Source organism: Triticum aestivum, chromosome 6B (assembly GCF_018294505.1).
Source record: "Triticum aestivum cultivar Chinese Spring chromosome 6B, IWGSC CS RefSeq v2.1, whole genome shotgun sequence".
NCBI lineage: Eukaryota > Viridiplantae > Streptophyta > Magnoliopsida > Poales > Poaceae > Triticum > Triticum aestivum.
The window spans coordinates 141,637,840-141,653,529 of NC_057810.1; the positions used below are offsets into that span (position 1 = coordinate 141,637,840).

Consider the following 15,690-nt stretch of genomic DNA (forward strand, 5'->3'; position numbering starts at 1 on the left):
TACTCACAGATTTCATAGGTAAAACAGGGGTACATGATGGTAACGAATAAATACAGGTGATGACGAAGAGCTGGGAAGAATACAGACACACGGTATGAAGATAACAGTACAGGCTGATCAAGATATCTATCGGCATAGAACACGAATAAGAATTACTGAAGGAAATGTAGTAGAATAGAAATAATCACTGGTGCTCGATGGTGACGGAGAGATTTGGTAGACTAGTTCACCCTTCTGCCAAAGGGCTACGTCTGGTTGGAGGGGTCGTGACTTAACACGGAAGATAAACTCTCTTCACCCTATTCTCCTTCAACACAGAGCTGATCAGACTCAGGTTGATTTCACTCGTGGTAGATCCTTGTCGGTGAACCACAATCACTCTTGGTTGCTGAAGATCAGGCTCGGTGAAGACAACAAGTCTTCATCACTCGAAGCCGAAACCTATCCATCTAGAGAGTGCGCAGCTCTCAAAGGTAATAGGTACGATAACTCTCACTCAGAACTGTTGTGATGCTAAACCACTACCTAAGTTTGGGCTCTTCATTTTTCTCTCGGTGGATCTTAAACTCAAATCACTCAGAGAGGGGTTGCTCAAATCAACCTTCTCAGAAATCTCAAGAGGAGCAGCCAACGAACAATGTTGGAGCGGGGTGGCTATTTATAGCCGCAGCCTTCCTGATGGGAAATGACCAAATTAGACATCGGGCTCAGCCAATGACCGAACTACATGATTCCAACGGTCGGATTTGAGCACAATGGTAACATTTCTTGCGGAGCAAGAAATGCTAACTCCTCGGTCCGAGGAAAATCTCTCGCAGCGAAGAAGATCACGGTCTCTTGTTGGCAAGTATTTGCTCAGAGCTCAAAGAGATTTCGCTCGCAACTTTCATAGGTTTTGGCTAAGCATCACATCAGATCTAAGCATCGAGAACCTATACCCCCTCTTAATTGTACGGAGGTCCTATGACTCAATTGAATGAAAGAAGAAGAACTAAATGAATGCTATGTCTTCACATAGTCTTCGACTTCCATCGATGCAGTCAATTTCTTCGGATGACAGTAACATATCAAACGATTTGCTTCAACAGTAAATCTTCGAGGGGTCGATTTCTTCTCATGAATCTTCTCGACTCTATCACTTCAACAAGTATAGCTCATTCTTCTCTGCAACGTAGATGTGCTTCGATGAAGTTCCTCGAACTCAGCACCGGAGACAGCATATTCTTCAGTTGTGTATGGACTTTTCTTTCTGTATGCACTAGCAAACAAGTTAGTCCATACCTGTTTCTGTCAACAATCTTCAAAACACAAGGTAGGCAGATATTGCACCAACAGTTGCCAAGAAACAAACCCTATGATTCAAGGTCTTGCCTATAATTGCTCTTCAGTGGATAAAGTAGCTAGGGGAGGTGAAGGCTCAAGAGCTAGAAAAGAGAGATCTCCTCAAGTGAACCAGACTATCCTTCCTAGGTAGGGGACTTACATAAAAAAGATTGGCAAAATGTAAGTAGAATTATATTCAAAATAAAACCTTTTTGGTTCACCCCAACATTATTCATGTAACCGACTGTTGCTAATGGTAGGTGTGTATAAAAATCTGATGTATCTGAAAAATATACAACATATATTAAATAAAAGTAGACATCCAAATCATATACTTAGAATAAAGTTAATTCAGTACTTACAAATTGTTAAACATGTATATAAAAATGTTCCTCATATATATAGAAAATGTACATTGTCTACGAATTTTCTTTTACTACCATTAAAAAATTGTACACCATGTATTTGAAAAATCAAAAACATATATTTGGAATAATGTTAATTCTTTAAAAATTGTTAAAACATGTATATAAATATGTTCCTGGTGTGTACTGAAAATGTACATTGTCTGCGAAAAAATGTTTATTATCATTAAAAAGTTGTACATTGTGTATTTGAAAAATGGTGACCATGCATTCAAAGATTTATGGAAAAAATAATTTCGATATATATCAAAAATGTACAATATGTATGGAAAAAAGTAGAAATAAATAAATATAAGTATTGAAAAATGTTAAACGTGTGTATAAAATATGTTCTTAATGCATACAAAAATGTTGAGTGTGTACTGATTTTTTTTTAAAATGTGTTGAACAAAAAGAAACCGATGAAGATTGGCAAAGAAACAAAGAAAATCAATTAAGACCAAAAAGGAAAAGGAAAATAAAAATAAAACAAAAGGCGATAAAAACCTATGCAAAAGAATGGAACCAGTGAAAGCTGAGAAAGAAACAAAGGAAAACAAACAAAATCGATGAAAACCAGGAAAGAAAGAAAGAAAGAAGGAAGGAAAGAAAAGAAGAAACGAAGAAGGAAAGAAAGAAGAAGCAAAAAAAAACAGTGAAACCAAGAAAGGAAGAAACAAATAAGAAAGAAGTAAAAAGAACAAAAACATAAAACCAATGAAGACCGTGAAAGAAACATAGAAAATTGATAAAAATAGAAAAAGATAAAACTAAAGAAAACCGGTGAAGAAACAAAAAATCCAAAAAGGAAAAAAACTAGAAGAGATGAAAAAGAATAGAAAACTGGAAAAAAGAGAAGAATCGGGCGAGTGAGATCGATCAAGCAGTGATAAAAAGGACGACAATGACCCGGTCCAATAGCTATAGTTGGAGGAAAGCCTTGGGGCGAGCATAGCATAGATCTCTTTATGATCTAAAGGCCTCCTTTTGTAACTCTAAATGGTGCCATGGGATCTTTTTTGAGCGAAAAGGCCTCATTATGCTACCACGAGACCTTTTTGGGCTAACATAATCTAATGTAATATTAACCAACATATAGTCATCCTCTATTCTTAAATAGTTGCAACCTATACCTGTTTTTTCTTTTCATGCAACTATGTCACATCATCAAGTCATGCATGTGGTCATAAGTTATAATTTGTGCATTAATCTATTCATGCAACCGTGCCACCTCAACAATTATGCATGGATTTGTTTCACTAATTTTTGTGCCTAGTATAGACTGCCATGTTACACATTTTTGTAGCATAACCTACATATATCTGTACGTTAGACGCTTGGAGCAAATATATGTAGGTCATGTTACCCACTTTTGTTAAAATGGCAACCCGTTTGACTTCAATCCAACAGATTTCTCTTTTTATATAACATTTTGTGTTACGCTTCATATACTTATTGTTTTCAAAATATATCCGAGAGCATTTTTAAATTTATTTTTGCAATAGTTTTAGGCTTTTAACATCTATTTATGCATTTGTTTTACCAATATTCCCGCAACAAGCACGGGGCACCATCTAGTAATCTATAAAGACATGTTACAGCTAGATACACTTAACTTGCATGCATAATACTACTTAAGAGTGTCCTTGAAGCTCGACCTCGATACACCTACTCGTCGGCCGAATCCAGTGATGGTGAGGGAATTCTCGACGTCATAAGCCCCAGGATACATCCTCATTAGGCTCTCTGAACCCATATCAGATATTTCATCTCTTGCAACGCCCATTTGAGGACCAATTTCGGCCTACTCTGAGTCGGTATTCGAGCATGCTTTGCATCAGTGACTGTTGAGATGACGATAGCTGTTGCAATCCTCAATTTACACTTCATATGATCTTTGCAAAGTTGGAATTCCTCCGCTAGGTCTGGGTTCTCGTGTGCGACAACCTGCATCTTTTTCAGCCCCTCCATGCACTCCCACAGCTAAACACGACGAGCTGAATCTTTGTTGCCCCCTCCACCACCCATTGAGGAGGCCCACGTGACTCCTCTAGCGGAGGAGTGGAGGATGATGGTGCGGTACGGGAGGCCTGACAACGACGTGTAGCCATGGAGTCGACGACAAATGTCATGTAATTCATCAAAGGGTCTTAATTAATTGTAGCAGTAGCATGTTCGCGAGATAATATTATGTATGTATCGAACAACAAAGCATAATTTGTAACCTAGAAAACTCGTTTATTTGGCATGTGTGTCAACTTTCGATCCGTCGAGACACCCTTCAACAACTCGCATCTCTCAGTTGGTGGTGTATATGGTGGGCTCTTCCTCATGGGTATTTCGACTGCCGGTGAAGGTCGTTGTTGTACTTCCAATCTTGCTTTACCAATCTCTCACACAAAGAGAAGTTCAACAGCACCCCCCTATGACAATAGTCAGGATCGTTCCTCCAAGAACATCGATCTATCACAAAGGGAGTTCCATCGGACCGAAATTCAACTTATAAATAAGATAACTCTAAACCCTAAACTCACAAATGAAATAAGTGGAGAGACAAGTGGCCCTAAACCCTAAACTCACAAATTTTATTTCTTCTTCACTATTCCCGCCTCTTTACTTATCCTTCTCTCGTATTACTTTCCCCTTCCCTATACAATCTTAAATTATTTATCTCTTTTATCTCTCTTCTATCCTCTTATAAAAAAACTTCTCTCAATAAAACAAATACTAATTCAGTATCATAAATTTGTGTTAAGTAACAACTAACCAATCTAATAACCAAATAATCTACACAACTTGGTACACTACCAACTAATCGGTGATATATATATAACTAGGTACAAATTTTTTTTTTTGCGGGGATACACTACCATCTACTCGATGAGATATATAAACTAAACTACACTATGAAGTAATCTACATAACAAGGTACACAACCAACTAATCGAGCTACTAACCAAATTTAATTAACATCACTTGATGCATATTTTCTGGCTCCACCACTATCCTAAACTCTGCATATATATATATATATATATATATATATATATATATATATATATATATATATATATATATATATATATATAGCACCGAGGAGGCGGCTGGCCGGGTCTGTGGCGTCGTCGGGAATGCGGCGTAGGCCGACAGGCGGGAAGGGGGATGCCAGGCAAAACACTAGCAGGTAGGGGCGCAACGTCGGCAGGGGCGGCCGGCGGCGTCGGTGTCGGCGCCGGGAGCGAGAGAGAGGCGCTTGAGAGTTGTTGAGAGAGGAACAGACTGAGCTAGCTAGTCGTAGAGGATATTTATTCAAGGTAAAGTAAGAAGTACTAAGCTACTCTCTCCGTTCATAATGTAAGATGTTTTTTAACACTATATTAATATCAAAAAATGTCTTACATTATGAGACGGAGGGAATAGTTACCAGCGTTTCCTAGTGCGCAAACGATGCTTGTAACCTAAACTAGCAGCGTGTGTAGTAGCTTGCACGCTGCAACATAGCGCACTAGCCGCGTGTAAACGAGAGAGCAAATGCTGCTGGTAAGGCTTATGCATTTTACGATTCTAAGCATAAAGCTCAGAGTGTTTTTTTTATGGCGAGGGATAAAGCTCAGAGTGTTTTGTCTTCCAATTTTTATACATTAAGTTTGTTTACTGTATATTTAGTTGTTTATCATGATTTGTTTTGAAAAAAATCATAATTTTTTATTTGATAATTTAAACATGATATTTTTTGTAAATCTTGTTGTATTTAAAAAATATGTAAATGCGGTTTGAAAACAATGAAATCTGTTATGCCGTCATTGTATGACAACTCGAAGCCTTGGTTATAATTTCAAAATGTTACACATAAGTTATGATATACGTTCCCTTCAAACCGAAGGGAAATCCACGGGATCGAGATTCGAAGTTAATTTTGAAGGGGGGCCAAAGCGTCCGGTTTGAGAGATAGATGTTATAGCACTATTTTATTTACTACAAAATTTTGTATACATGTATTATGCATCATTTTACATTTACATATCCAATTGTGGATTTATTTAAGGTTGCTCTGGCATTTGAAGGTAACTTAATATAACAATTACCTTAGCAACGTTTAGTGAGAAGCACACGCTGCTACATTGAATTCTAGCCACGTGTGCCCCACCTGAGACACGCAACTGGTAATTTTTATGCATTTTAATGTTTTAAGCAAAATCGTTGGTCTTTTGTCTTCCAATCTGTATCAACAATTTTTTATGTGTACTTGAGTGTTGATGAACATAATAATTGAAAATTACCTAAATGTTTCGAGGGGGCAGATGTTTCCAATCCGTATCACCATTTTACTTTTCTCTATCTAAATACGAATTTATTTCGGGTTGCTCTGGTATTGGAAAGGGAATATAATTAAAAATGTTTGCAGTGTTGCCCAAAAAAACCCGATGCTGGTCTCCTTTTAAGATTTTAGGGTTTGTATTACAGTGTTTTGGGAGTTCTCTTTTCCTATTTTTTTTGTGTACATGTGTTTTCATTAAATTAATTGCTAAATTCAAACACAACAACTTGGAGAAAATATTCATGAAGAAACAACATTCCAAACATGTTTCCTTAAAAAGACAAAACCGACACTCCAACAAGTCTGTTTCTTGTGGCATTAATTTTGGTTTTTTTACAGAAGCATTTTGGAATGTTGTTTCTCCATGAAATTTGCACGCATGTTCGGAATTCGTCAATGTTCGTTCCTGAAAAAAGAATCAGATTTTTCTTATTTTTTCACTTATTATTATTATTTTACTGCTCACGAGGGTGCATATAAGATTGCAAGCAAAAGGGTACTCTTGCACACATATAAAAAATTATGGTAAATGACACCAACTACGTCCATAGAAAAATACTACCCCTCCAATCCCTATTTCAAAACTACGACACCTATTTTGGATCGGTGGGAGTACCAATTATTTTTCAAACTTTTCATATACTTTTACGCTACGTTCTCCTACCGCACGGAGGTTACGAAAAGGAGGGGAAAAAACCAGGTTAGTAGGTTAGAGCATGGCCAACGGGCCACGTTGGACCACATAGGTTCACAGAGTCCAACTCAGCTAAAGGTAATGCTTGCAGAGGCAAACCACTTCCTGCAGAGGAGTCCGCCTCTTGCCTGACAAAGTGCAGAAGGACCACACTGCCCACACACACAAAAATCAAGACGAAGGATGATGACGGTGGAAAGTTGGATAGAAAATTAATCAAGTGCGGCCAATATAAACCATAGGAGGCAGTTTTGCGATTGAAGCGATGGTTTCAACTCTATTTGTTTACGTGCACCGACGGCCCCCATTGTACATGCCCTTAGTAGATACGTTTCCAATGCACACGCTCTAGCTTTTATAAAAGGAAAAAAAGACAAGTGAAAAAAATAGAAGAAGCGCACGCACACGCTCTTCCTTTGTCACCACTCTTTTGTCACTTGGTCCTGGGGCCCGGCACCCAGCTAGCTGCATGGCTGCATGCAACTTTGATGGTCAATCCTCGGTCAGCACCGCACCCTAGAAAAGCGCTGGCGTGTCCCGCCTGACACCTCAAAAGGATCCCATTATACGCGTACACAGTCACCGTCGACTCACCACGCTCTCCTCATTTGCTTTCCTTTTCCTTTGCTTCGCTTCGTTTGTTCTCCTGATAACAATACCAATATGCCCCAGATTCTGGCCAGCACCAACCACCAAGATGCCCCTTTGATAGCCTAATTAACTAGCTTAAGCACCTCACCTCTCGCCCTGAGCCAGAGCCGCAGCAAACAAACGAACAAAAGCAAACAAAAGCTCAAGAAAGCAATTAAAAACTGGCACCACCACCACCAGCAGCAGCAGAGCAGCAACGCGGTGCAGCATCCCAGTGCAGTGACTATGCTGCTGCCGATGCAAATGCTAGAGGTTAATGGCGTAGTGGGGAATATCTGTAGCCTTTTCCCCAAATCTTTTCCTTCCTCGGGCATCTGCCCAAACAGTGCAGAACCGTCCTGGATTTGCATTTTTTGCATGCAACCGAGAGGAGGAATCTTTCTACTACCCTGTTTACCACCCGTAAAAGTAACCAGAAAACCACCATCATGACAGTAGTGAAAGCGTCTAACAAACCATGCTGCTCCGATTCCTTTTGCTTGCACTCCCAGCCCAAGCTCCAACCTCCAACCTCCAAGCGTGCGAGGCGTGAATGCCGTATCCCATAGCACTTTCGAGATAGTAGTAGAGCCATAGACCATCCATCCATCCATCAACAGCTTTTGAGGTTCTTGGAAATCTGGAGGCGACCGATCATGCTCATGCCGCCGCTTTGCTAGATGAGATCAAACACACCCCATCTCTTCTCCAACCCCACACTCAAATCACGTCTTTCCCTTCCCTTGACACAACCTCCTTTGCAAATCCTGGGAGGATTATTGCTTGGAAAGGCTAATCTTTTCTGCTAGTAGCTTTGATCCATCCCTCTGCTCTGCTCTGCTCGCTGCCGCTGCCAGCTTTGGCAAAGCCCCATTATTGCCCTCTGCCGCCCTCGCCTACCTACTCACCAGTACTCACCTCGCCTGGGTAGTACTTGCTGGCTCGCTCGCCGTCAATACCCGCCCCGTGAATCTCTCGGCTCGCCATCACTGGGAATCTCCCGTCGCGGTCGACCGTAGGTGGCGTTCGCCAGGGCTTCATTTATTGTTTCCCCCGCAAAAGATTCCAGCTCGTGGGTGGAGCTCTGGTAGCTCGGGGATTTGAGAGCCTTGTTCTTGAGTTCTTGGAGCCTCTGGCGGCTGCTCCTCCCCTTTCTTTCCGGTGAGGGTTTCAGCTCAGAGCTTCGATTTCAGTGTGTTCTGGGACGTTCCCGGCAAGATCCCCTCTTGTATTTCCTCGCCGGATTGTTTCATCCAAGATCTGAGCTCGGAGCAAGCGAGGAGCGCAAGATTTCATTTGGAGCTGCTGCTGTTGGGGTCATCTGCTGTCTGTCCATGGGTTCTCGTCCTCGCTCCGGCCGTGGGGGAGCCGCGGCGGCGCTCTTCGTCCTGGCGGCGCTGGTGGTGGTCTCCTGGTCGGCGGCGGGGGTGGGCGCGATAGGGGCCAACTGGGGCACGCAGGCGAGCCACCCGCTGCCGCCGGACACGGTGGTCAAGATGCTAAAGGACAACGGCTTCCAGAAGGTGAAGCTGTTCGACGCCGAGGACGGCACCATGAGCGCCCTCAGGAAGAGCGGCCTCGAGGTCATGGTCGGCATCCCCAACGAGCTGCTCACCACCATGGCCAACAGCATGAAGGCCGCCGACAAGTGGGTCGAGAAGAACGTCTCCAACTACCTCAACAAAGGCTGCAACGTCAGGTATCCTTTTAATTACTGTACTTTGTTGACTCTCATTTGTTGCCATGCTTGCTTGATTGATTGATTGATTTGTAAGTAGTTCATGCTATCTGGAGTGTGGTCTCATTTGATTGTACTAGTTCGGAGGATGAACTGTCATGAGTCTAGAGTTAGTGAGGGATGAAGGCGACATTTTTCGCGGTACCTTCCATCTGTCTGTCTCAGGCTGGTGGCCAACAAGTGTAGCTCTTGGTTGGCTCAATTCTCGACTTGGAGACCTGCTTCATTTGCGCCCGGTTCATATGGATGGACAGTGACAAATCTAGAATTAGCAGTGAAATGAGAAATTTCCGCATTACCTTCAATCTGTCTCGATCGGAGACCCGCTTCTCGGCGCTTTCCATGGTGCCTTCTGGTTTGCCCCCTGCTTGGTTGCATTGGTTACATGTATTCCTTGGGAACAGAAAAGTTACCAAGCAGGCACTTTGTGTTTTCATTGAGCATCACACATGATTGATGGTGGTTTCTGTTTGAAGACTTTACTTTGCTCATCAATTCATACCGTTTCTCTAAATTACATGGAATTCTCCAGCAAGAAGTTCACCATGTCCATGGTTCCAGCCGGTTTGCACTACTGGATTCTCATCATCACTTTTTTGAATTCAAGGCTCTTATGACATTGTAAAGTCCCCTTTTACAAGGCATGCCTATCCGTTAGGTTAAATCTTCTCTCCTATTTAAAAATGACGCAAGGTTATGTCGTCCGCTCCTCCTTCATCCAACCTTACGTACGTTCTCCCCTCCTCTTCCCATTTGGAATTTTTACTCCCATCTCTAGTTTTTTCAACTGGTTTTTCCTGAAAACCGCTTCACCTGCCCCACCTCTTATTCACTTACCAAACAAAATTATGTCTTTTTGGTAATCCAGTAAGTGCTAACTAAATAAAAACTTTTTTTTACACAATCACATAATATGGGCCGGCAAATCGCGGGCTAACGTACTAGATACTTTATACCCTGTTGCAATGCACGCATAGTTCAAAAAAGCGCCAGGCGTTAATTGTGTGTTTTGCCACCGCCTTGCGCTTTTCTGATATGCGCAGATTAAGCGTAGTTATGCGCTAGGCGTTTTGCTATCGCCTAGAGCCTAGGCGCACTTAAGCGCTCGCTTAGGCGCGCCTTTTTTAACTATGAATGCACGTATCTAGTTGAATTTGAAGGTTAGGCCATCTACAAGTCTGTCTATTGTAGTAAAAGGCCTTCATATGGTTGTAGGCCATTTTGTATGAAAAGTATCTGTCTCTCACAAAAACTGTACCAGGAACATCTAGTAAAAAGCATTTTTAGCCTTTATTGAAAGCTGGCCTGTGGGCCTTTTTACAAGGTAAAAGTTACAAATTATTTAGCAAGCAGAAACCAGTCAACTCTTCTTCTTTGTGCTGCTAGAAATGACATTTCCTGGGAGTTCCCTTGATCCATTATGTGTATAGGAACAATGTATTACATTTAGATGCTTATTTGTTAATGTATAAATAGGAGTATATTTGCGTAAACAGCAAGTTATGAAACCATGCACAAGACAGTGTAAAGGACCATCTACGGTTCTAACATGTGGGGTGACCATTCGTTAACCGTTTACATTTATTTGGAACAATGCTCACAGCATGCATTACGAGGGTTCATGTTTTAAATGAGATGTTCACAGCCAACCACTTATGAGTTGTGCGTACCATTTTCAAACGGAACTGAACAATCAAGTTGAGCAGTAGCATTCAATTGCTTCCCTTCGAAGCTCCTAGGTGGAAGAAGGGGGGACCTTACACCATGGAGGAAATGCATCCTTTTCTGTCCAGTCCTCTTTATTTCTGTTGCTTCTTTGAGGGTGATATAATAGTTGGCCTCTTCACTCCCCCTTGAGTTATACCTCCTGTATAGAATTTACCTCATACCTACTGTCTTGCAATGACTATGTTTATACTCATTTCACTACCTATTGGACCGTGGGGTCCTGGTGGACATGCATTTCTCTTATGTGTCATAATTTCAAAGATTTTTTAAACTGAAACTTGGAGGCTTCAACCTTTTTAGCACATTCTGAAAATCATTTAACATCTTTCTGTTCTTTGTATGATGTGTTCAGTTTATGTAGCTGTTCTGCACATATTTTTTGATTAAACTATGTTAAATACCTAACCCATAGTAACACTCAATTTCTTGAACTCAGGTAATTATTCAACCTGGAAATCCATGAATTTTATTGGTGGTTTTGCAGTGGTTTGGGAGAATATGCACATTTCCAGCTTTTGATATACTTTCTTTCGCAATTTTCATGTCTCTAGCTTGTCTGAACTACTTTTTGGCATGAGGCAAACCATCGACTTTGATTGTTAAACACAACCTTGTACTGGTAGCATTTATTTTGATGAAACAGCTCTACGGTAGTACATGCACTGTCCCTGATAAATTTCATGCAGCATTCTTTTTAAGTTGCAACTCCAATGTTTGCTACCTGCTTGATGATCTAGTAAGCTAGACTATGTGATAACACTTCATCTGAACTACTGATAAGCACATGATGAAATGAAATGGTCTTTGCTGCTTCCACAATATGTAGTAAGCAAAATGCATGTTCAGCAAGATCAGTTTAGGCTCCATGTTCTCATGTCCCATATTCAGTCTCATTCTTCAAGCAATGCCTTCTTGATGTTGATCCACCATTTGCATATATCATTGTCGCATCTTGATTTGCCCTGTTATTTTGCTAGGTATGTTGCGGTTGGTAACGAGCCTTTCCTGTCGACATACAATGGAAGCTTTCTGCTAACTACCTTTCCTGCCCTCAAGAACATACAAAGTGCACTTGTGAAGGCTGGTTTGGGCAATCAAATCAAAGTAACTGTTCCTCAAAATGCTGATGTCTATGATACAGCAACGGGCAAGCCTTCTGACGGGGATTTCCGCACAGATATTCATGATCGGATACTCGAAATTGTAAAATTTCTGAGCGACACCGGTGGTGTTTTCACTGTCAACATCTACCCTTTCATCAGCCTCTACATTGATCCAAACTTCCCTGCTGAGTATGCCTTCTTTGACGGGCGCTCACAGCCCGTTGTTGATGGCTCTGCAACATACACAAACATGTTTGACGCAAACCACGACACGCTCATCTGGGCCCTGAAGAAGAATGGATATGGGAACCTGCCGATCGTTATCGGGGAGATAGGCTGGCCAACTGACGGTGACATGAACGCAAATGCTCAGCTCGCCCAGCGCTTCAACCAAGGCTTCATGACGCATATCGCCACTGGGCAAGGGACCCCGATGAGGCCTGGACCGATCGACGCTTACTTATTCAGTCTGATCGATGAGGATGATAAGAGCATACAGCCAGGGAATTTCGAGCGCCACTGGGGGATCTACACATACGATGGCATCCCAAAGTATCAGCTGAACTTCGGTGTGCCAAATTCACAGATTAAAAGAGCAAGCGGCGTCAAGTACCTTGACAAGAAATGGTGTGTGCTGAAGCCTACTGTCAGCCTCGACGACCCAAAGCTTCCAGACACGGTGAGCTACGCGTGCTCCAGGGCGGACTGCACCAGCCTTGGCTACAGGACTTCCTGCGGGATGCTGGACACCCGGAGCAACATCTCGTACGCCTACAACAGCTTCTACCAGAAGAACGACCAAGACGACGTGGCCTGCGGCTTCTCGGGCTACGCGACGACCACCGGCCAGGACCCCAGCACCGGGACATGCAGGTTCGGGATCATGATCGAGGTCGACTCGGCCTACTCGTGGAAGCCGCGGCTGGTCCGCAGCAACTACCTCCTGGTGCTTCTCCTTGCACTTGTTCACCTCTGTGTGTCATCCTCATAGGTGTTTTTCTTTTTCTTTGCGGAAGATGGCCCGGCCATGACAGCATCAACAGCCTGGCAGCTTAGAGGGATATTTGATGCCTGCTGTCAGTGTTCATCCATGTAGGAACCTTTTTCCATCTTTTTCTTCTTCTAATTTCGGTGGATGCCGCATGGTTGAATTCTTGCTAGCGTAGCTTTGATCTTCCGGTACCATTGTGATTGGGATGGTGATGCAGTGGACCATTTATACCCAGGAATGTGAGCGAGGGCATAGCTATCAAACCTGCAAATGTGGTGAGTCCAGATCAGTCTTTTTTTCTTTTTTGGTTTCTAGGCACAACAGCCTTTGTTTTTTTGCAAGCCAAAGAAAGTATTTCTGAATGCATTTCCACTCTGATGGAACACATTGGTAACCTATGCACCCACCATAGGCCATCCAAGTAGCCATGGCCATACACTAGCAGTAGGCTTTGGAGGAGCCTGTAGACATCTGCCAATCTGAGTCGATTTACTGAAAACTTGGGACCAATTGCCTGTAGACACCTGCACTTGGGAGCAGTCATTTCAGATCATGGATCTAGTGCCAGACAACCATCTGCTTGAATCCATGCTGCAGTTATGGTTTTTGTTTTTCAGTGGTTGTTATCGTTGTCAAGCTGCCAGCTATGTCGGCATCATCATCGTCGTTGTCGTCGTCCCCATCATCGTCTTCTTATTTTGTAGCTCTGGACTGCAGTGAAGAGGCAATGTGGATGGCTCATCTCCCATGAATTGACAACCTTATTTTCCTCACCATCCGTATAACTACTTAATGAAGTACTCCCTCCGTTTCAAAATAGATGACCTAACCCAACTTTGTATTAACTTGGGTCATCTATTTTGGAACGGAGGGAGTAACCACCATGATAAAAATGCACTTGGATTGCATTCCAAACCAAACAATTGAACTAAAACCCTGAGGTGCCAGCTCATCCAAGCTCCACATAGCTTCATAAACTTTTGGTTTGATATCAAGCGAAAATAAAAAACAGAGGTGTTTTTTTGAAAAGCCATGGGGCCAATTAATCACATAGCCTTTATGTACAATCGCCACTGAGTGACACCAATAATTGGTTGCCTGCCATGAGCTAGAAACAAGAATGAGTCCTTGGAACTTGTTTGAAACATCCACATAAAAAAGTGTGTGATGGCAAGCAAAGGAAGCCACCCCACCTAAAAACCACACCAACAGAACCTAAAGGCAGGCATCCACACCTCTTAATCCAGCCAAAAGCACACAAGTGGAGTAGCACATAGACAGCACAAGCACAGAAGAGATAAAGAAAAGCATATGAATGTATCCACTGAGTCCATGAACTCTGTCCGAGGTGCAGCTGGTGTCACTCATGCTTGCCACTCCTTTTCCCTCCTCCTTATCCTTCCCAATGTGGCAACCCATTTTCCCTCCTCCTTATCCTTCCCAATGTGGCAACATGGGTTGTTCAGATCAACAAAAAAAATAGCGCCCTATTTTGACGCGTCGCTATAGCGTATCAGCAAATGCCACGTTTCATTTTAGCTAATTGGCTCACTATGGTGCTATTTGCGCTATAGCGCACTATTTCGACGCTAAATGAAATAACGTTTGTAGCGTTTTTGCGTGTGCCACACAGCGGCCCATCACATCACCGCATGGGCCCAACTCACTCCCGCTCCTTCTCAGACGCAACCCATACAACAGCCCATATAGCAACACATACAAGCTAACCTAGCAAACTCGTCATAAGTTTCCCACCAACTCGTGATCGAGGGAGGCGGCGGAGGAGTTTTTCGTGACTCGTGAGCGAAGGCGGCGTTGTTCGTGGCTCGTGAGTGAAGGCCGCGGCGGGCGATTCCTGAGCGGCAGCGGCTTCTCTTCATCCCGTCTCCAAGTAGCAGCGTCGACGCTATTCGTGACTCGTGAAAGAAGGCGGTGGCGGTTCGTGAAAGGTATTGGTTTCTCTTCCTCCCGTCTCCAAGTAGCAGCATCGACCTCGTTCGTGACTCGTGAGTGAAGGTGGCGGCGGCGGTGGTTTGTGAGCAGTGGCTGCTTCTCTTCATCCAGTCTCCAAGTAGCGGTGGCAGCGTCGTTCGTGACTCGTGAGCGAAGGCAGTGGCGGCAACATCTTCTCTTCGTCCCATCTTCGAGAAGTGGCGTCAGCGTCATTCATGAGTCTTGAGCGAAGGAGGCGGCGTTGGTGGTTCGTGAGCGGCAACGGTTTCTCTTCATCCAGTCTCCAAGTAGCGGTGTCGGCGACGGTGGTTCGTGAGCGACGGCGGCTTCTCTTCATCCCATCTCCAAGTAGCGGCGGCGCCACACCTCCAACTCCGGCAAGTCAGCACCGACGTCAACCACGCTGCCGGCGCCAGCGAGTCAGCTACCATGTGAGAGCAACCTCTCTTCATCCGGTCTTCAAATAGCGGTGCCGGCCTCAATCCATTTTCGCCCAAGTCCCCATCCTTGCGAATTAGGGAAGCCTTGAATTTTGTGATATATTTGACATGTTTATGCAAAACACAATTTTCAAATATCGCACGCTATAACTTCTAGAGGGCCGCTATGCGAACGATACATCATGGACGATTTGGCACGCCGTCACATACAAGCCTTCGATGTACCAGGCCAAATCATCAGACTCCACTCGGGAAGAGGATCCCTTTAGGCTGGTTGTAATGGTAGTATCATAAGTTAGTATCATGCATATGATACTAGTGTATGATACTACCTCCCTAATGCATAGTATCATATATGACTTTATTTA

General features: G+C 43.1%; 1 protein-coding gene across 1 annotated transcript; it reads left to right on the forward strand.

Moving 5' to 3' along the window:
* The first annotated feature begins 7,864 nt into the window (after positions 1–7,864).
* On the forward strand, positions 7,865–13,244 carry LOC123136211 (glucan endo-1,3-beta-glucosidase 6). Its single transcript, XM_044555542.1, has 2 exons — positions 7,865–9,068; positions 11,813–13,244. Exons 1-2 carry the CDS (start codon positions 8,704–8,706, stop codon positions 12,927–12,929), a joined length of 1,482 nt encoding a protein of 493 aa, XP_044411477.1. The 5' UTR covers positions 7,865–8,703; the 3' UTR covers positions 12,930–13,244.
* The last annotated feature ends 2,446 nt before the right edge of the window (positions 13,245–15,690 follow it).